Genomic DNA, 22,941 nt, shown 5'->3' with positions numbered 1-22,941 from the left:
TACGACAACATTTGGTAAGAAAAAGTTACAGCGTATAAAATTTCGAACAATATAATGGAATTTCAAATGGCTCTGTAAAATCGTGGCCAATGAGAGGTAGACAACCTCTCGATGAAGAATTCGATTGAAATGGTGGAAGTGGTTTGGATTTTGAAATGAGATGGAGATGTTATCCATGTAAGTAGAGAAGTGATATATTGAAAAATTTTGATTTGATTTTTTTGATACAGCAATTCAATTTGATGAATTAGTACCGTATCTCAAAAAAGCCAAAAGAAAAAAGATAGGGACGAAAATAGCACTTTCTGGAGTATGTCGCCGGAACACATACACTTCTTAAAATTACAAAAAAAAGAGGCTAGAACGATATGGAAAAACTTGTTGGGTGGGATCATTGTCAGAAAGGATGTTTCGGCGAAAAAGAAATCAGTATTTCTTCCTAGAAGTGTTGAGTAAACAAAAAAAGGACTAAAGTACTCATACACAATTTTCCAACTACACAATCGGAATAATAATTGAGGACGAAAGGATTTTCTTAAATTTCAAAGAGAAAAAAACACTCCATTCACATGATTTCCACGTCAAAATTGTGCAAAAACTTGCGTCGAGTACATGTATAGTCTCTTCTTTCAAACTTCCATGGATAACTCTGCTCCAATTCATTCTAGCATGTATGCTACTGTAAATAATCCCCGTCACACCCATATCGATTGGTCTGTATATAGTACGTTACGTTTGCATTGGAAAAGATAACTAAGCTCATTTTTTTTTTCTAAAAATGAGTGTATAAACCCCAAGGCAAACACCGCAAGAGCCTAGCTCACAGCACCGCAGTGAATAGGCACGTGTGAGAGGAAATCCCCCAACCCCTAGATTTCGAGGGAGCACCATGACGAATTCTTGAGCATAATGCGCTACTAGTGACCTAAGCATTTGTTAAGATGATTATTTGATGAATCCAGCCCAGTGCTCAACAATTCTCAGGACGATGATGGCTATGCTAACATTACGAGTGGATTAGGTACGAGGTCTGAGCTCATTTAACAAAGTGAGATGTAGAAAGGATGAGTAGATAAAGTATGTCTTTGAGAATGTGTACAAAATTACAGCGTTACGGTAGTAGATCACTTTCGAACTTCCGGTTCGCAAAAGTACTTTCCCGCCAGCACTTTCCGTCGTACCATCGATAAATGATATGAGTCAGAAGAGGTTATTCCGATATTTACTCCAGATATCGTGGCATCCGAGCACTGTAATCAGAAATTGAGAATTTTCAACACTTGACAGATCTATGGCTTTTCTCTTAAGAATAAACTCAATACGCAAAACTCTCACGCTTAAAGACAGCATACCATGAATCTGGGGTGGTACGGATTTCAATTCGTGGTATGCTGCCTTTAAACTGTATCAGGATTTCTCCAAGAGTAGACAAAATCCCAGTTCACACAGGTCAAGGATTCAGAAACAATGGAAAAAAGAGTTTACGAACCAAATTAAATGATGATTATTATTTCCACTGTTATTGCCATTTTCAACAGATCAAATGCAATAATAACAAGAAATACACTAACCTGGAACTGAACATGGGCATTCGCCGGTTGCGATGGTCCATCACCGGATAAATGTAGCCGAGCTTTAAGTGAACCTGCACAATCACCGTGCCTGGATAATTCTGTGACAGTCCATGACAATGTACTAGTTTCAGCAGACCTAAATAACGAAATTAAATTTGAAAAAACGTTCTGTCTTCCGTAAGCAAATTAACATGCGAACTCATGCAAATATAAGTAATTGTAGTTGTAAAACTATCGAGCATAAAAGAGTAGGAAAGTAGAAAATAAACAATTCTTAAAAACTAACGAAGAAACATTATCTACAACTTACCAGGAGGCCGAAGGTTCGGATGTTACATTGCTTACATTCCCAGAAACTTTCGTGGAAAAGACCAAGTTTAGTAGAGGCGTTGTCACAGCGCATTCGCTATTGAGCAGATAGTCTAATCGTACATCTGAATAAAACAAAACTGAATCGAAAAAAAGTAACCCGTTCACTTCAGGAGCAGTGGGACAGAAGTCCATATTTTTCACTTTTGTTTATGCTTCACCAATTGAATAGAAAAAATAGGAACCTAATAAAAACAAATCTCTTTTTGTTCGTCATGAGAAAAAAATTTGCTTCACTTCGGCGTTTTCCACTTTTGCCTCACTCCCGATAGTATCCTTCAACATAAATGCTCAAAGAAAACAATGAAACACTTGCCTTGCCTTAAACGGTTGACTGAGAAAAAAAACTACAAGGAATTCTGTGCACGATGCTTTCTGATACTATGTTCACATTTTATTTCTAACGATATGAGACGTTCTAAACGTTCTAGAACAGGTACGTTGGATGTGGAACTAGAAAAGAGAAAAAAAACTGGAAAGAAAAGCAATAATAAGAAGAAACAGATAGGACCGCACCTGTATGATCATCTTCACATTTCCAATAACTCGTAATCAACAAAGGAGGTTGAGTAACACGTGCATCATCGCATAATTCATAACGAACCACCTAAAATGGTGGTGGATATATAAAAATAAAAAAGATATACATAATTAGTCATAATCTGTCGAAAACAAAATGATATTAGCACCACGAAAAAACTGCAAAAAAAAAATCATTACAACAGAGAAAAATTCATCAGCGGTAATATAAAATAATAATAAAAATGATAACGAATAGCAATGAATACTTCAACCACCAATTACCTCTGCATTGAAGAAAGCAGCATTTGGTTTTTCCTTCTGTTGCCCGAGCAACCAGTTCGCTAGTCCAAGACGATCAAATTGATAATGATACGAAGGACCATGTTGCGAAGCAACAGAATCAGGCAGAAGAAGCTGAAACACTATTTTTCTATTTTTTTATGAAACTCAATTCGATGAAGTTTTCGCATCAACCTGTTTATTTGGCACGACTGATTTAATCACGTCTGCATCAGAAATATTGAACTGTAATGGTTCAACATCTGAGTGTACATCGGTCAAGAACGGCAACGACGAAGCAGCAAATGAGATCAGCACTGTGCCAAATGTTCGTGATATACGGCTAAAAATGGTTTTAAAAATATCGGGAAAAGTAAATTCATAATTAACAACAATTATACAGTAAGATGAAAGATGCACTTCGCAACTCATACTTCGCGTTACTAATTAAGTGAGAAGAATAGCTAGACTAGTACGGAACTAATAGCTGGAAGTAAGAAAAAGCGAAACGTTAAGGAAAAAAGGGGGACGAGAAAGAAACAAAAAACGACTCACTCTTCCACTTTCGCGCCTTTGAACCACACATGACAATACTCATTCACAGCCATCGCCACAGGAACTCGATGCTCACTAATAGTGGCCTACAAAAAACAAATCCACTCAAAAAACAGATGCCATAAAAAGATCTACACTTCAATTAAGAACAGAAACCGAAGTAGGTAACAACAATGAAATTGGATGACCTGCATAAGATTTGCGGTAGATTGGGAAAGATTAAATGACGATTCTCCTAGCGAATGATTTCCATCACCGTTATTGATCGCAAACGATGATCCCCACTCCGAGGAACCAACCGAATCCTAGATTACAAAAAGTAAGCATTTGGTCAATGAGTAGGAGAGATTAATATAGTTATAGAAATTCTTAAGCACTGACAAGGCTATAATCATTTTAATCGCATCAGTTACCTTCCTCAATGCTGCTCCCATGCCAAAAGCTAGATTATGAGTTGGAGTATTGCTTCTTGGCCGTGCTCGAGCCATTCCTGCTATGGGACCCATTGATGCAGAGAAGTTCAACGGCACATCATTCTTGCCGAATTCTGACTCTAAACGAGGATGGAGATTTGCGAAAAATATTTGGAAAGAAAATAAAAAGATCGCTAAACACATCATCTATCTCATCTATGAAAGAAATGTTACGAGAAAGCGAAATAAACAATGATATTCGTCATAAAAAGCAAGATTATCCGAGGAAAAGAGAACGTACCGTTAAAGTTAGATCTAAATCGACCGTCAGCTGTGTGACATGGTCGAAGCGGCTTCAAACTGCCACCACTGAGAGATTGAGAAAACATCGGTGGACGGCTCGAACCAATCGTCCAAGGATCCTGAATTCTTGAAACTACTAAAGCAATTAAATGTTCTATTAAATTATTAAAATAAATTAATTAACTGAAATTTTATGTATGGGCAAAAACCGCAGGGCAGTTCACAAGCAGAACAAGGCAAAATGGGAGTGGTTGAGGGAAACCACACAGAAATCAGCAAAACCACGTAATTATTCGTTGCCATCAAATAAAACACAACTTACCTTATCAAACGTGTTACTTCTGCATATGTTGATATGTCCGATGGCGTCACGTAGTTCATCCACTGACGCATTCATTGTCCTCGCCGAGTCAGCGGGTCGTATAGTTAGACTACGAATTTTGGATTGTTGTAAGGTGTTTTCATCCTGGAGAAGAAAAAGGTTAAATGATTCTTCCGGACACTACGGAACTTATAGATTAAAACCACACCTCATCACTACTGCTACAGGATGACCAATTTGTGTCCTCCTTGTCATTCTCCTGCTCCCTTATCGTATACCCTTCATCATCAACAGGTGGTGGAGGAGGTGGTGCTAGAGGTAGATCGAGAAGACTCGTTGAACCGTTAATCCTCTGAATGTGGTTCTTGTTGGAGAATATGTTATCTTTGAAAATGTACCCTCAAAACTAACCTTTTCATCGCTTTTAGTGCTGCTTGCAGTGCTGTGAACATCGTCCATGCTGTAACGAAAACATTGATCAGGGGGATTGTTTGTGGTGCAGCCAACAATACTTTCATGGCATAAACATATATCACAACATTATTAATAGTGATCAATATCAATCATTAAACGCTCAGCCAGTTGCCCGAGAGAAAGATCGTATTCGAATGCGCAACGAAACGGGCGTTACCCTACGTCATGTTGCGCTGTGTTACGATTACATTAATGCGAGAAGAAATACTGACCGCAACCCGATGACGATTCTCAATCAAAATCAAACTTGTTTATATCATTACATTTCGCTCCGATATTTTATCTTTGGCATAACAAATGAAATTAGTTAGCAAATTCCTTGAGAGAAGAAAGTTTTTAAAGATGTAACGTCTACTGATGTAACGTAACAATGCGGAGAGAAAATGATATGTTTCAGTAAAACGTCAATCAAAATAATATCAGGCTAGATTTGATGTAGTGATATCTGCACACGTGAACTGTTTTATTGAACGTCAATAACAGACAATGGACATCAAAAAAGAAAAAAAAAGGAAGGAAAGGGGGAAAGGGAGAAATCGCAGTCGTGAACCATTCATCTTTTTTTGGAGCGCTTCTATATCGCGCGAACAAAAGGAATCTATTTTGCTTTCGGATTCCATATTTAAAAAAACCGAACTAAAGGCGACATTACTATGAAATTATCATTTTATTCGCCTGAGAAAAATATTAAAATTTAGTGGATTGCTGAGGTAAAATACCAAATGATTCAAAATGCTAGGGATTTATCATATTCTTGTCTCTCTTAGCAACTATTCATCTAATTCCACAAGACATAGATTCCTAAATTGTCGCGGAACTCAAATTCTATAGACAGTGGACATGCGAATGATTCTATATGGGTATACGATTTGGTTTATCGGACCTTGATAAGCAATTTGTCTCCTTTTTTCCTCAAAATATGATACTGAAATCCATAGAACATGTCATGACAAAGGAAAGGAAAGGGCAAAGAGAGAAATCATAACCTTGAATCATTCACTTTTTCCGGAGCGATTCTCTACCCCACAAACAAATGCGGATTCTGCTTTCGCGCCCTACATCAAAGATACCAGATTAAAACCGACATTAGATTAGAAATATAACCACATTTATTTGCAAAGAACATTGAAAAATTCGCAAATTAGCGAATTCTTGAAGTGAAATACCTAATGATCAAAAATTCTTGGGATCTTTTCAAATTTCAAATCCTATCATCTAATTTCACGAAAAAAAAAGACTTCCAAATCGTAATGGAACTCAAATTCTGAAGACAACGTGAACCCATTTGATTTTATGTGCATACCATTTGGTCCATTGGACCTGGATGAGCAATGTGTCCCTTTTTTCCACAAAATATGAATCTAAGATCATGTCATAATTATCATTATTACACTTATTTTTCTCAGGATCCATACTGAAAATCTAGATCTAATAGTAGCAGGATCTTATATATAAGCAGAGTCTATGTGTGGAAAAGCAATAGTTATGTTATAAATTAGCTCCTAATAGAACTTAACTGAGTAATGACAATGGTTATAATACTATTATGTGATTAATAAATGATGTGATAAATTTTGAAGAACAGAAGCAAATGTGAAACGAAAGGAAGGGTAGGGAGAAGAGAAGAGACCAAGAGAAGTGAACGATAATAAAATACTTAAAGGCATCACCCCACGAATCTGAGATGGTACGGATTTCAGGTGAAGTATTCGTATACGGGATCGTGAATCATAGAGAAAAGGGTGATTCCGTCCATTTCTTCCTAATTTCCGTTAAAAAAAGCGGCCCAGAAGGTACGGCTTCGAGCGTTCCGACGCGCTACTTCCTACAACGAGTTCGATTGGAGCGCGCCAGCCTTGTACACGCGCCGTCTCATCTTCCGGGCCATTTTTTACGACAATTAGGAAGAAATGGACAGAATCACCCTTCTCTCCATAATCTACGACTCCATATAGGCATAACCCTCCTGAAACCCACACCACCCCAGATTCGTGGGGTGATGCCTTTAAGTAAAACGCTCTGTCGTGCAAAAATTTATTCAAGTAATCAATGAGAACGAATCAACGATGAGGTACAATATCTAAATCAGTCCCGAAGCAACCGTATGTGAGTTGCACATGCTTAAAATTATCCAGTAAAGGGGAAAAACGAGTTTAAACTGAGATCAAACCATGGGTTTATCAAGAATGTCGCCGCAAAAAGTGCTGATAAAGCATAAGATAAGGAGAAGACCGAGCAATACTGATTTACAGTAAGGAGTATGATAAAATAGTTAACAAATGACATTCATTTCTTTGAAGAAGCAATAGTGACGCTGCAATGGATGGATGTGAAGGCCTTCGAAGTATTACCCTCCAGAGAAGGTTTGTCTTTTCCCCACAGCTACATTAAGCAATGCAAGAACGCGATAGACCGACGGCAATAAAATTTGTTCAGCGATTGCTCCAAAAAAAAAGCAGACGGCTAAATTGTTCCAATTTTGCCGGCTGCCTTTTTTTTTTGCGATGCAATCCAGAGCTCATGCAAAGACTAAGAAAAAAAAAAACTTCAAAATGCAAAATAGACATACCTGACCACGTCCGACTTTTCTGTTGCATCTGGCATGGACTTTTTTGAACGACGATTCTGGCGGAACTTGAACAATCCTGCAAATTTCTCGGCTAATCTTTATTCTCGCAAACGAAGAAAAACCCAGTTCAATTAAAAATATTTTACTAGCTGAAATTAATCATTATTGACAGAACATTTCTTTGATCATCACAAAACAAGAATTCATAAAAACTAATTTAGAAAGAAACTGACTTCAAAAAACTAACTTAGAAAGAAAACATTGTATCGTCAACGACGGTTTATTTTCCACCGATAGCCCGCAAAAACCTTTTCAATAGGTTCAATATCGAGGAAAAAAAATGTGGGAAATACCTAATAAAAAATTAGTAAACTCCGCACAAAATAAGTGTTTTTTAAAACCAGTTTTGTCGGCATCTTTTTGAAAAAATGTCAAAAGAAGTTTAGAAATATCTAATTTATAAATCGATTTATATATTATATTTACGTATTATAATATCCAATGAAAATTTAATGTCTCAAACTTGAAGGAGAAGAAGAGGAAGAAAAGGATAAAAAGTAGGTAAGTAAAGAAGAGCAATCACGTAGAAATTAAACGGATTTTAACGCTGGCTTAAAATTTTGGAGAAAAGGAAGCAAAAAAAGCAAAAAAAAAAAAATATTTCAATTCTTCTTCCACAATTTTTATCACAGGAGTCCTCCAAAACATTTTAAAAAATTCAATGTGGTGTAAAAAGTGTGAGAGACGTCTTTGAATTCTTGTAGCACCAAAACTGTACAAGAAAAGTGAAAACGTAAATTCCAAATTTTAGTGGAATTGATTATTTCTGAATGATGTTAACTGTTTACACCTTCTTTACATCGTCGTAGGATCGCTGGTGCTGATCCCGATCTTCCACAACTCGAATTCCTTCTGAAGAATCTCCAAATCGGTTTATTTCTCTCCAGTGACTCGTCACGTTGTGGTAACGGTCGTTCACTCACTGTTCTCCCAGCGAGAACATGATCGTGTTGAAAATTTGATTTTAGGGAAATATCCTCAAGTGAAGCGGTTTTTGCTATAAACCCATCGTCACCAACACCACCACCATCATATCCGGATAGTTGTTCTAGTCGACGATTGCGAAGAACTCGCAACATTCTGCAGAAGAGAAATGAGAAATTTGTGAAGTTATACAGAAGAAGGAGAAGAAAAAAGTACAAGACAAGAGAGAAAAGACGAATGCGAAATAATTGAGCTGTGATTATGCAACGAACAGAATAAATGAGATTACTTGAGAAAGGTCTTTGAAAACAGAAAGGAAAAAAACCAGTACTGAACCTCTTGAGGATACTGAATCTGAAAAAAAAAACACTTAAAACAGGGCTGCACTTAAACCTCAACGGTTTTCATAGTTAATTCAACTACTGTTGCTTCAATATAATCAGAAGGAAGCTATTGCAAATCCATTAACACTGATTACTTCCTAATGCAAGAATTGCTCACCAAGGCAACCCGATCTTAAAATTCACTTAGGAATAATGGATGGGATGAGCGTTGCTAGGATAGCGTGGGTATGCAGGTCTTGTGATACAGAAAATACTCAACGTCATCTTCATTAAATATTAAATAAAATATCTTCATAAATATAAATAATATATCAAATCAATATCAATATCTTCATAAATATATTAAATAATATATCTTCACTAAATAAATATTTGAACTTTTTAAACAGAACAGGGTAAAATCGCTTTAGAAATGGGAGCTCTGAAATTTCAGAAGAAAAAAGAACTGATTCGTGGAGGTCAATTTTTTCTTCATCTAGGAGAAAACCAGTTATGTAGCGGAACTTCTGTGAAACCAAAAAAAAGCGCGAAACAATTTAATTTCATCAAACTCTTGAGTTAGTTTCAGAAATGGCCAGAAGCTAAATGGATGCGGGCTATTGACATCATTATAACATTTCTTCTTGACTGACTTCTTTTTTGTTGGCATTAATAAACTACAAACAGAGAAATACAGTATGAATAGGATATTTTGAATTTGAAATTGCACATGCATTCGTAAGAAGAATCACATTTTCCCGGACGGAGAAATGAAGTAATCGACTTCCCACGCATTCTGCTGCCTTAATAGACTTGGAAGGGAAGAACCCTCACATTCAATTCTTTTCCATTATTCAAAAATAAGAAGAAGCGGTAAGTGAGTTCGGCAAGTAGCAAGTAGGAACTAAAAACAAATTTAACTGTAAACTACAATGAGCAGAAGTGTAAAATTATGGACAATGTAGTTCACCAGTAAAATAAAAAAATTTCTGGCATAGATTCCACTGAGAAAGCCTAAATAACTGTTAGGAATTGTGGGCTCCTAGTCCCTTAACTATATTTGCCAAGTTCCTAATATCCGCTTGAGCACCAATAGGAAACGTGGTAAAAATTTTGCCACGAAAAAATAGGGGAAAAGTGTCGCCCTAGAGAAAAACGTACGTTTAGGGAAAATTTTCGTGGTACTTAAGGACAGTAGATTGCTCAATAACCGTTAGACAACCATTTGCGGTGGTATTACCGAATTTTTTCATTCTTAAATATGAAGTGTTAAATACTATTAAATTCACAATAACTAAATCTTTTCAAGCCCTTCCAACCTTCATAGCGGCTATTCTTTTACCGCTTCCTTCTCGATAAACGCTTAACTTTTGATGATTTTTAGTCGAAATAAAATGTCAAAAAAAAAGAATGTACCCCTCTCAAAATTTTTAAAGCTTTAAAAAAGCTAAGATATATCTTCAATCTTTAGTGTTCATTGTCAGCTGCGATATATTTTAATTCTTACTTCTCATCGACACTATGAAATGTGTGAAAAAAAACAAAAAAAAAAAAAACCAAACGAACAACAAAAATCACAAGAACTTGCAAGAATTTCAATCTTTTACTGTCTGAAATTTTACGTTTTTCTAAAGTCATTCAGAGAAAAAAATCTAGATTGTGGGAAAAGAATCCAAGACTGTCCTACTTGCCGGGAATGCGAGACGTATAGCGAATAATAATCTAAGCAGATTGGCGATGGATATCCATGCGTCATACATGTATAGTATGCAGCCGCTGCTCATCTATTCCACCTGAGATTGCAATTAACGAGTATATCGACAGAGAACGAGAAGGAAAAACTTCGACGGATACTTATTTTTTGTATGAGACATATAATTCAACATTGAAACAGACTTGAAACAGTTGTCCAGAGCTTATAAACATCTTCCGATTGCATTCTTAATGGAAAACTTTAGAGAATTACGCAGTATAGAAGGACTGGCTGGGTAAGTAGTAGGAAATTTTTCCATTAACAGAAAAAAGGAAAGAAAACTAGAACACAGCTTCTTCTTTTCATCATCGTATCAAATCAAATCAAAGTATGCAAAATTACAGAAAATTCTTGTAATAAAACAGAAATAAGCGTAAGGTGACTATGTTGACTACATACAACTAACGATCAAAAGAAATCATGAATATTCACGACTTTGCGAGCTTCACAATGAACGAGTATGCAAAAACATCTCCACGAAGATTTTCTTTTTCAATCTCTCTATGAAAGCATACTTTCCAGGAAAGTATATAGTATTCAACTTGATTATTACTATTTTTGGAAGAAAAAACATGTGTTTTCCTTCCAAACTTTGCATAAAGTCGTTAAGAAGAAAGCGAAAAGGGGCGGTAACCCATTAGAGTTTGGAGCATTTCCTAATGTTCCATTAGCAGAGACATGTACATTAGCATAAAATCTTTAGAATGCACAGCCGAGATTTACAATGCTAGGCTAGACATAGTTCTCCATTAGGTTCCCTTTAAAGCATTTTTAAAAGGATTAAGTGTCCACAGTATCAATCCACTTGGAATGCATCAACACATTTTACTGGAAATCGGGTTTTCGAACGGATGTTGACCTACACAATGACTAGCGGAGGTCAGCCAATGATCGTGCTAGAGTTTTTATTCTCCCAGACAAGTCTGGTGTCAACTTATCGTCCCCGGGCGCATGAAAGGCTTAGTTGGCACTAGGACGGTTTCAAACCTCCGATCGATCGTGCAATCACAGCAGGACCTTCTACCGACTGCGCTACACACGCCCCAAAACAGTGTTATTGAATAAAAACATATAATTACATAGGATGATGCAAAATTGTTATGTTTTCTTGCTATCAACCTCAACCAGCACAGTGTTATTGAATAAAAACATATAATTACATAGGATGAAGCAAAATTGTTATGTTTTCTTACTATCAACCTCAACCAGCAATAGGAAATTTATGTACAAGGTTGCGCCGCAAGTTTCTTTCCACGGTCGTCAACATTTTAACTCACAGCAGCCTGAGTTCTTGGCCAAAAAGAAAAATCAACAATCTACCTGTCACATTGACGAAGACTATTGACTTTTCTGCTGTTTTTGCCGTTGATTGGAATATCTTTCTTTGTGAATGAAAAATATCAGAAAAGCAGGGAAGGAACTTATAGGAAATAATACATTTTGCGATTTTTGTTTAATTAGTTGCAATCAGATATAGGAAGAATGTGCACAATCTGCTGAATGAATGCAAATTTCTGAGTCATTTAAAATAAATTTCTGAGTCACACAACGGCAGGTTGCGGTTGAATACGAAGTTTCTGGATGCAAAATGTGAGATAATTCGAAGTAATGACTAATCAACGGATAAAATGCAAAACAGAACAGAAAAACTCATTTGTGTAAGATTGCTCAAAATTTTACTCGCATCATCTAGAGTCGAGTAAAAGAATCATAGGCTCGTTATTGTCCATGTAATTGAACAACGTCATAACTCACTGTAAAACAAAACGTGAACATAAGTTCCTTTAGGTGGTCTCCATTTCCGATCTATTTTAGAGAGTGAAATTGAAATCGTTGCGTTAACAAATTCTGAATGAGAGTAAATAGAGATGCCTTAAGTAGATTCGACACAGTTAGGTGAGCTCAATTTCAAACAAAAAGTCAGTAATCAAAGTAGAAAAACCTTTCAAAGTCACATAAAACAGCAATGAACATACTAGATAAAACAAATATTAGAAAATCTCAGCCGACACCTAGATTTTCGAATAAAAGTTCTCGCTTCTGATAATTTAATGTAATTTCCGTAAATGTCACCACGTGACTCGGACTTTTATGAAGAAAAAAAACGTCATGGGAATTCAGAATAAATAGCAGCTAAAAATAAACAAAGCCCCGAAATGAATAACGAATGAGGTCGGAGTTTGTAATTTGTATAATTAATATAATACTTTTCATAGCTTCTTCGAAACGAACATAGTGAAACTTTTCCTCCAAGTCGGAAAAGAAACCACCAAAAGAAGAAAAAAGAAAGCGAGAAAGAGGAAAGACTGAAGCATTTGTAGTTTAAAACATCAGAAGTTAGCAACACTTATCGGTGAAAGACCTCAGACGAATTCAAAATAAAAAGACCAGGCGCTCGTAACAAAAAGAAAAACACTCAGATTCATTTTTCGAAACAAATACATGGTTACAAAATAACAGCGAGTTCAAGAATAGAAAATGAATAAGGCGAAAAATCTCCAGATTAGTTATAACGTTTGCAAAAATTCTTCGAGAAAGTTTCAAACCATTCTCGTAAAATAAAATCAAGTAACAAAAACCTAATAAAGCCAAAAAAAAAAATGCAAAAAGCTCAAAACTCATCAGTATACATAAATTTCATAAGCCAGTTGCACAGTTTTGCTGTCCCTAAGAGCATGCATGAAAGAAGGAATACTTCAGAGAGAACAGCGCATATTTGGCTCAATAACAATAATCTCATACGAAAGACGCGATGAAAGGCTCAGGAATCTAATAAGGAAATATTTTATAGCATCTAATATAGACTAAGCCATGCGCCTAGTGTACGAAAGAACGACCATTCATCTGTTGGGCGAGTTCGAAAAGTTGTGACGCCCAAAAGTAAATAGATAATAGAGAGGCAAAAGAGCATTCAATGCACGCCTTCAAATTTCCAGGCAATTTCCTGAGCAAAAAGAAATGCATGCACGAAGGAACTCAACAAAACTGAATTCTTTCTTGTACGAAAGCACTATGAAAGCGCTGTAATAGTAAAATAATTGAAACAGAAAAGGGAACACTTCAGACACTGTGTAGCGCAAACAAAATAAATGTGAATACTAATATATTTGTAGGATAAAATTTAATAAGACTTCTCTGCTAATATTTCTAGCATTAGCTCGCAATAAAGCGCATACAGAATCCTTGGATGGAGGATACCAATCAATGATAAAGGATAAAGGGCCTCTGCCGCATCAATCCGCTTGGGATGCGCCAATGCGTTTGACTGCAATTAGGTGTCGTCGAGGTTTATGCGTGTTGGCCTATACAATGACTTGCGGAGCCCAGCAAATTTGTCAAGTTAGTGTTTTTATTCTCGCAAGACAATTCTGGTCCCATTTTATCGACCACTGAGAAATAGAGAGCTTGGTTGGCACTAGGACGATTCCGAACCATTGGCCGATCGCGCAATCACAGCCGGGCCTCTTACCAACTGCGCTGCACTCGCCCGCTGAGGTAAAAATGAGCCCAGAGAAGACGAATGAACAGATAGAAACGGAAGATATACCCAGCTACACAACTAACATAACATACTGGATATGATCGGATAAATATGTGAATACTTCGGCTTCAAATGTGGATATAACCCCATTCGATCCACAAGAGTTCCTGATCCTGATTAGTCAAGAATTGGTCGTTGCAACTATGGATACCACCATATTATCTATACTTTCCCAGTTTTCGTTTCGAATCTGGATAATGTATTCAATGTTTCAATTTCGATTCGAAATTTCGAATATTCGAAGTTAGTCAAGAATAGGAGATTTCAGAAAAAGGAATGCAAATGCAAGTGGAAATAAATGTGGATGATAGGGTTCAAATTATTCTCCGCTAACGCTTTACTTTCCCATTAGAAGCGCTGGGAGATGAGAGTCGTTCACGAAGCGTGCTGTCAACGATTTAGTGAAGACGGACGCATTATTGTAATTAAAAGTCGGGAACGTATAAATATCGCTACTAAGAGGCTTTGGTCATTAACTTCTGAATAAAACCAATGCAACTACCATATGCCGATGAGTTCGTCGCAAAAAGTTGTTGTACATGCCCTAAGTGCATAGCTATAAACAATGTTGCAATGTTTCAAAACCAAAACCAAAATCGCAGCTGGGAACGAAATGAGGCTCCAAGTTTCTCAAGGGATCAATTTGGGGGGGGGGGGGGGAACGGAAAGAGAAACTCGACAAGTTATGAAAACGCACTTAACAAGGTCGAGATTCACGACCCACCAAGAATTGACGCAAGTCCTGGTCATAGTTCGCTAACACACGTAATAATACACTAAATACTAGAACTAAATATGAACTAAAAACAGTAAGAGGATGTCACATGCCATCTAACCCAAACAAATCAATCAGAATACATGTCTTCTGACAGCAACGTCACTTTACTGCGAGCAAATTTACGCACTTTTTCTGCATGTAGACACGTGAATCTTTTTGAGGATCTGAAAACGGATAATTAGCTATGAAGTAATTGCACTCCATATAGATTTGAGTTAACGTAAAAATTCATACCAAAATACAATTAAGAGACAACTTTGAGCTGTATGCCCACTAATCTTGAATCCTACAAAAAAAAGGAATTCACTATAGAGAGAATTAGGCTTGGACTGATTCCTTAGAAACAGAATTATGTCGGAATTCGATTGGAATTTCAGAAAAACGTCACCGTGATGACACGAGTCGAGCAAGATTATGCACGAAAAAACAAAATGGAAAAAAAAGCAGAACAAAAAATCGCACGAAAGAATGTCTGCTCAACATTCGAAAGGAACATGAAACATTTGCTGAGAAACACAGTCAATGCCTATAAAATCATTGGGACCTATTAAGCACCCCGGATCTTTTTTTAAAGCCTTACTTAGCGAACTACTTCCACCATAATGGTATGTATTCTGCTTAAATGTACCGGAATAAGCAAACTATCTCAAAAAAATCCAAATTCTGCTAATTGAGAAAAATATAAATGGGAAAAGCTCAAGAGAAATAGGAGATTCTCAGTCTGTAGAGACAAACTTGGTCTTTTGTGCAGAAAATTGATTGATCGACAGAAAAGGAATAAATTTGAAAAGGATGATGCCCTTTTCTTATGACAGACGTACGGAACGCAAAATGGCGAACAAAGTAATACAACGCCGCAGTTTTGTTAAACTGCACCAAACAAATGAAATAATCAAAATAAGTACTACTTTATGAAGTGACTAACCGAAAATGCACGTAGATCAATATCAACGAAAGCCAAACTAAGAAAAACCGGAAAACGAGGCTAGTTAGATAAGCATCAATCATTCAAATGAACGAAATTTTCCTGTTCAGTAAAGCACTTAAGAAAATGACTTACTAGCAAATTTCAAAAAAAAAAAACCTAGAATAGACTATGTGGAAAAGAAGTGAGATACATTTTAGAGCGTAAGAAGCTGATGCAGCATTCAAACAAAGGAGCAGTTCTTGAAACAGTATACGGATAAAAGTGGAGAGCAGATAGAGCAAAAAAAGCGAAGTGCAGAATGCTAAACAGACGACGGTTCATTTGTTTTGATGATAAGCCCAAGAAAAAAAGAACCTAGTGGGCCAAGGATGATTATAGCAGAATATAGAAATAATGGTGAGGAACAAAAGAACCAAAAAAGGAAATGCATCTCCAGAAGCGAACTGAATATTTCTGAAAGATTAAAAAGTCAATTGCGATTCAAAAACAAAATATAGAATAAAATATAGTAGAAAGTAAATGTCCATAAATACCTATTACTTACAAGTCAAAAACAAAGTGGTTTTTGGTTGACATGTTCACATCACTTGATAGAAAAATCGGTGTAGTAATCCAAAATTAATATTCAATAAAACAAAGCGGTGAAAACGAATATAAAACAGACATATAAATAATGTAGTATTGAAAAAACGTCTCGTAGTTATTAAAATATCCTTACAGATAATAGTCATCGGTGTAATAGTTGGACATAAATTCACTTCATTTTCAGTTTAACTCTATTTATTCGGATGCCTTGAAAAGCTGTGGCCAAATTATATTCAGTTGAATGATTTCATATTCAAAACTTCATCTAAATTTGACAGCTATCATACACATGGAGTTATTTTTAACAACAACAAACAAGTAAAAATATTTTGTACATGTGATCTTAAAGTAAAACATTTCGTAAATAAAACAGGCACCATTTCATTTGATCTTAAAATTTAAACTATGCACACATGTTTGGACATTTCTCAAACTCTTCGAGAGTGAAATAACTCGAATGATACGTAAAGTGAAAAAGGCAATGAAACAAGCATTATTCCATCTTTCCGAAAAGAAAAACGCTCTAAAAACAGAAGAATCCACTAACCTCCAGTATTCTCGTGTTCCTCGTTACCACTGCTTTGTGATACTGTTTTCTTTCTTTTTGGAAGAAACAAGGACAGTTTCTGTCGTCCAGTTGACGTTGTGCCTCCAACGGAAGCAGAGAATGCGGGAACTGTTTGCACTCCACCAGCAGTAGAATCACTGCTATGTGAGGCAGTCGGTGATGGTTGGACCTGAAACACTCCAGAACTATTCAATCGTACAAAACGAAAAAAAAAAACCACAAATAAAAAAAATGGAAAGCATAGACTTGATTTCCGTTAACAACTGCTACCACATTACTGAAGAAAATAAGAGAGCGGCGAGAATAGGAGGAAAAGAATATGAGAAGATCTATCACTTTTTCCTTCGATATGAATTCCATACTGAATTCAATTACCTCGTTCGGCCAAAACCTAGATTAGGTCCCTTTGCATATTTTCGAGTGTCCTCTCTGCATCTCACTGGAGCTATGGAGTTGGTAGGGACTAGAGAATAGGAAAGCTATGAAGACTACTAAAAAATAACCTCTGAAATCAATATCGCATGGACAGATATTATTACTATTACAATATTGAGGTGAACCATAGCAGTTTTTGTCTTCTCGTGCTGATTTTCAGACAAAAATCTCTCGATTTAAAATTGGACATATCCAATTCGGAGTTCTAAGAATTGTTGCCATCGTTTTTAAGGAAACAGTGGCTATACCACTTTATATCCATACTTACACCGCCAAATTACATCCAAAAAGACACACATCTCCCAAATAGTAGTTCTGGGTGGTAGTGAAAATTTGAAGATATAATCTACTAAGATTTAATTTTAAAGAACAAAGAAATCTATTGCAACCTTTACTTTGAACAAATCGAGTTTCTCAACAAACAATATCATCAACTTATGCAGCGAGAAAAAGACTTTGTAAAACAAGGCGATGCTTCTTCGCACAGATTTGAGAAGAGAGAAAAACTGAGAACTGACACTCTTTTCCCAATCCAATTTTCTTCCCTTCTTTAGACGCATGGACGAATCCTCAAAACACTAGCTTATGTCAAGACAAATTGCTGGGAATCCGTCTCTATTAGGATTGCAACAAATATACAAGCTCAACGAAGCCGAACAAATTTTTAGAACATATAGGTAGGTAAAGCAAAGAATGACCTTCACAAGCCGATGCAGTTTCTAAATCAACGCTTAAAAAAAGGCTAAAAGCGCTGAAAAAGAAAGTTAGAAACTTTCTGAGTTGCTAAAGTTAATTGATATTCAAGACTGTGAACTTTTAGAAAAAGGCGGCTTTGTATACAATCACGAGAGAAAAATCTCAAAAATAAAGTGTTAACAAAGTAGTGCAGTTCCTAGCAGTTTTGAAAGATATTCCAGTTTTCTGTTCCTCAGGGTTAACATAACGCATAAAGTATATGTGCAGCTATAGGCGTTCCCAAAGGGGAGTGAGACCGACGAGGAGTTTTAACAAGTAAGAGCAAAAAGTAATAAAACAAACACTACATCTTCAAACACTTCGCATCGCGGCGCAGACTTTTCACGAACTGCAAAGCTGTGTTTGCAGTCTCGAAAAAAGTTAGCGGTTAGTGGCACAGAGTCAGTTCGGAGGTGGTGAATGTTTACGACCAGAGTGGTCACTGGTAACTGAAAAGACGAGGAAAGTTATCTAAAATGATTACTCTGGATTTGATAACGTGAGGCTCAGTAATGAAGCATACAGCTAAGACAATCACTGCGGCCATAATAGAGTACCTGGGACCGCCGCCTTACGTGCAAGCTTTGCTGTGAAAACGGATTGGGAGAGGGAATCACTTCAAAGTCCTAAGAACAAAGAAAGAAGTGATGAAGATAACGGTATCTGGATGAGTAAAAGAAAAACATGAGCAGAAGCTATAGAAACTTGAGAATCGTTCAGAATCATGAGCGGATATTGCAGAAACAGATTGCTCTTTCAAACCATTACATGAGAGTGTTACGTGGTGATTGAAAAAATCTATTTCGAGTATTTTTTCATGAGAAGAGTGAAATATTTAATTATTACAGTTACAATTATTTCTGCGTAAGTGATGGAGAATACACGTAGAACATAAATGAAGCATGTGTTTGTTAAAGAACAGAATAAAAATAAATTCTGCGGAAAAAAGAAAGAAATTTAGACGGAGGCCTACCTGCGGCTCTCGCGGTTCACACCAAGCATCTATTGGGTCCAGCGATAGCAATCCATCAGCAGTTGGAGCAAGTGGAGGTGGATTTGACGGAACAACACCTGATGAGCAACTTGATGATGGTACCGAACCACTTTGTCGTTGAGTGTCGTCTTCTGATACCACTGATGAATCCGAAGGCTCCTCGAATATAGCAGGTTCTAAACTAACTTCGCTTTAGTCTCTTCTTTAAAATGTATCTGAGAGAAAAATGTAGAAACATATTTGATGAAGAATAAGAAGAACAAATGGGTACTTACGTGGCCTTTCCATTCCTGTAGATTTTTGCCGCACAAATCTCGCTACCATGACGTCTACACTGAGCTGTTGCAGTGATTCACGAAACTGACCAGATACCTACAAGGAATGGAGTGCACGAAACGCTATTGAAGTTTTTCCATAAGATTTCAAAGCCAACAACAAAAAGGAAAGAGCCCGCCTCCAAACATATAAGAGATGAGAAGAGTGATGTAGTGATTAACAAAATAGTAAAATGAAAATGGAGGATTGTCTAATCGACAAGCTAAAAATAGAATAAAAAAGAGCGAAAAGAAAGAAAAAACGCAAGGAAGATTCCAAAGAAGATTCGAAAAAATCAACCAAAAATTCTGCTTTCACCTGTTGCGCTGCAATAGTCGCTTCCTGGTGATGTGTTGCATACATCAAAAGGAATTGTTGTAATGCAGCAAAATGTGACCTGCAAATTTCCACACTTACAACAGGATCCGGAGAGGGAAAAAACAGAGAAGGCTGTAGCAATACGGTATTGCAAAATTGAGAACGAAAGCACGGAACTAGACTAAACAAGAGTAAGAATAAACTACCTGTCATGGGACTGGAACATTTTGCACGCTCTTTCCATTTTTTCTTCGAAGTCAACGCGTACCGTTTCGTACTTATCGACATAGGCACGATACTCTTCTTTAGATTTCAACATTTTTGATTCCATCTATAAAAAAGTTTGTAACTCAAGGATCAGTATGGTGACAACTAGCAAGCGAGCAGCTAGCTCGGAATATCAGAGATAAAGTCTTATCATGTACTGGATAACATGTACTAATATATATATATATATATATATTGTACGTAAAAGTGGGCATAAGTAATACCCAATACTCATAAGTGCGATAGGGAGAAGCCGAACACTCCTCAGATGAAGGGGGTTTAGCTCTTGCGGGTGCAGCTCAAGTGAAGGGAGTCCTTTCGCCAACCGCTCAAAAGTGAAGGGATTCAGAGCACCGGCTCAGACTATCGCATCTATCACAATAATTACGATAGTTAACATAAATTTGGGAGTATAGGCAAAATAGAAGCATAAACCTTAACTTTGAGGGGCGAAAGTAAAGAAACAAACACATACTACAGTAACTAACCTTTGAAACTTCTTTTAAATTAACATTCGATTCCTTCTTCAATTTATCCAGTTCATTGCATCGTGCAAAATATGTCTCCTTAGACTGAAAAATAACTTTAAGGATTGAATAATAAATCAGTCAGTAGTAGAAACGCGCCTCCAACTTACTGCACAACTACTGAAAGGACAGGATTCTCAAAAGATACCTCACACGATTCAGAAACTCACCTTCTGCAAACATGTGGTGGTTGTTTGCATGAGATTCACAGCATCAATGATATCTTGTTGTTTCGCTTCTTTTCGTGTTTTAGTCAGTTCGTCTTTGTATTTTGCAATCTCTTTTCCTAAGTCCTTAAAGCAAACATTTTTCCTCCTCAAAAATATTAGAAACAATCAAATCTCACTTGGAGATTTTTCACAAGCATGATGTGAATTTCAGCTAGTAGCTCAAAAGTTCCCTTGGCAAGCGTCCAACCACACTCTAGACTTGATCCGTTTGAAACAAATGATGACACCTAAATAACTTTGATGAGACTTACTGATGTGAGAGGCGAACACAGTCTAAGGGTAAACGTGAGCTATAGATATGAACGAACTAAAATCCATCCACAATCACCAGAAATTGAACAATAAGTTCAAAATCGGTGATTTGTATCGGCGATTTAAGAATATACAGAACAAAGGAGGGAAACAGGCATCCAACTATGCAAAACTCGTGGATTGTGGAGTCGAATAATTTCAACCGAGTTTAGTGTTTGGCTGTAATCCATTTGCAGAAATTAATACAATTTTTGATAAAGACAAGGTTTACATACAATGGGCACAACCATATGCGTCATTCGATTATTTCAATTTCAAAAAAATATGATTGAACATTGTCGTAGAGGGGATTTAACTTACAGCCAGTATACTGAACGAGGGCCGTGAGGCACATTTGGGCATTTTCTAATCCTGAAATGTTTTCAAGACTCGGTTTTAGCCAAAAGTCGGTAGCTGAACCTGGTCTTCCTTTTGAAAAAAAAGCGAAGAAAGAAAAAAAAAACTGTTGCTGGGATAATCCAAAAAGTTATGGACATTATTCGATGTCGAATCTACTATATATTATTGTTAACAGCAGCGATGAAATAAACAACACCATCAGCACTCTAAAGTCATAGACAATGTTTTCATAACAAACAATTGCATTCTTTCAAGAAATTTTTTCAGGACCTCACTTTAATATGACTTTCATACTTGTCTTTGCTCGAAACTCAGACATTCACGCCTACGTAACGACGGGGCAAGTTCTCCAGAAAACATTTCCCATCGATCAAAATTGGAAAAGCAGCTCAAAATTAGAAAAGCCATATCTAAAAAAGCAACAAGCAAATGGAACCGAAAAATACAAAGTGGGGCAAACGCAGAATTTGCAGCTTAATACGCGGAACATGGATTATTTGGCTTGGCCAACAACTGTTTTTGAGAAGTCTACTTAAAGCAGAAGAAAGGAACTTAGACCATCAAAAAAAAAAAGCCGCGGCAACACAATCCCACCATGGTGAGCGGTCGGCGGAAAAGCCAGCCTCGAGATATCTCGATATCTTCATTAATGAACGTTGTGCGCTATCCAGTCTTAAAGCACTCTTCGAGAAGTTTTGTCTACACGCGCACATATGAAACGAAAGCCCCTTTTCGAACCAGAATCGTGCGGGCTGGCAGCGTTCGATCTCCGACAAGTGCTGCCCTTGTATTCACTCATCTGATGAAAGAACTCCGCTTACATTTTGAAAAGAAGAATTGAAAGGGAAACGGTAAGCTTCACAGTTATTCACATACAGTATGCAATGATCTCAGCAGGTAAAAAAAAAACCGTTCGAATGCCCTTTCGGTAGCCAAATTATACCGGTTCCAAGTTTAAAAATCATAGTCGTTGAGCGCAAGTGAATTGCTTCACACTATTTCACGAAAGAATAGGACAAGGCTTCGGCGACAAGAAAACCTACCCGATTCAAAGATTTAGTGAACATTTTTCCATACTCTTCTTCCATCGCAAGACGTTCCTTGATGAATTGTCCAATTTCGTTCACTGTTTCTTCGCCATGTTTCATATTTTCATAGAGTACATGAAAACCGAGATGCTTCTCGCCCTTAACAACTATACTTGTTCGGTATAACATGTTTGTAGAAATAACAATGTAAACACTTGAAGAGCAGCTTGGGAAGAAGTTAAGTAGTACACATAAAGTAGTAAAATGGACGCAAACAAACCCAAAAATGATGCGCATAATCATAATCGATCGTGTCAACGGCAGCCATAGTTGTTCGTCACAGCGTTCAACATCAAATCATTGGAAATCTGCAAGAAACTACGTAATTTCGTGAACAAATAGAGACCAAATCGATGATTTTGTCGGCGATGTTCGAAACGATGAAACGTCGGTATTTTTTAACTTCATTGAAACATGTAGGTACCACAAAAATTTGAAGAAGTTCAGTAAAAACAACAAAACAACGGAAAAGAATCAGAAGAGTTCTAAGTTGAAGAAGAGAACGTTGTGGCCCATTTATATGGCCCTCATACAGGAAAAT

General features: G+C 36.8%; 1 protein-coding gene across 1 annotated transcript; it reads right to left on the bottom strand.

Annotated features, from left to right (window-relative positions):
• Positions 1–1,124: 1,124 nt before the first annotated feature.
• Positions 1,125–22,668, bottom strand: RB195_016986 (uncharacterized protein; the record flags this gene model as incomplete). Its single annotated transcript, XM_064183767.1, has 24 exons — positions 1,125–1,250; positions 1,572–1,710; positions 1,885–2,008; positions 2,460–2,550; positions 2,748–2,879; positions 2,940–3,087; positions 3,300–3,385; positions 3,488–3,604; positions 3,713–3,852; positions 4,014–4,134; positions 4,338–4,481; positions 4,546–4,689; positions 4,749–4,797; positions 7,381–7,456; positions 16,820–17,009; positions 18,984–19,180; positions 19,280–19,376; positions 19,638–19,716; positions 19,844–19,968; positions 20,393–20,476; positions 20,602–20,724; positions 20,778–20,888; positions 22,356–22,499; positions 22,621–22,668. The coding sequence occupies 24 exons, from the start codon at positions 22,666–22,668 to the stop codon at positions 1,125–1,127; spliced, it is 2,835 nt and encodes a 944-aa protein (XP_064039648.1).
• Positions 22,669–22,941: the final 273 nt, after the last annotated feature.

Source organism: Necator americanus, chromosome II (assembly GCF_031761385.1).
Source record: "Necator americanus strain Aroian chromosome II, whole genome shotgun sequence".
Classification (NCBI taxonomy): Eukaryota; Metazoa; Nematoda; class Chromadorea; order Rhabditida; family Ancylostomatidae; genus Necator; species Necator americanus.
This window is presented reverse-complemented; position numbering and strand designations above follow the sequence as displayed.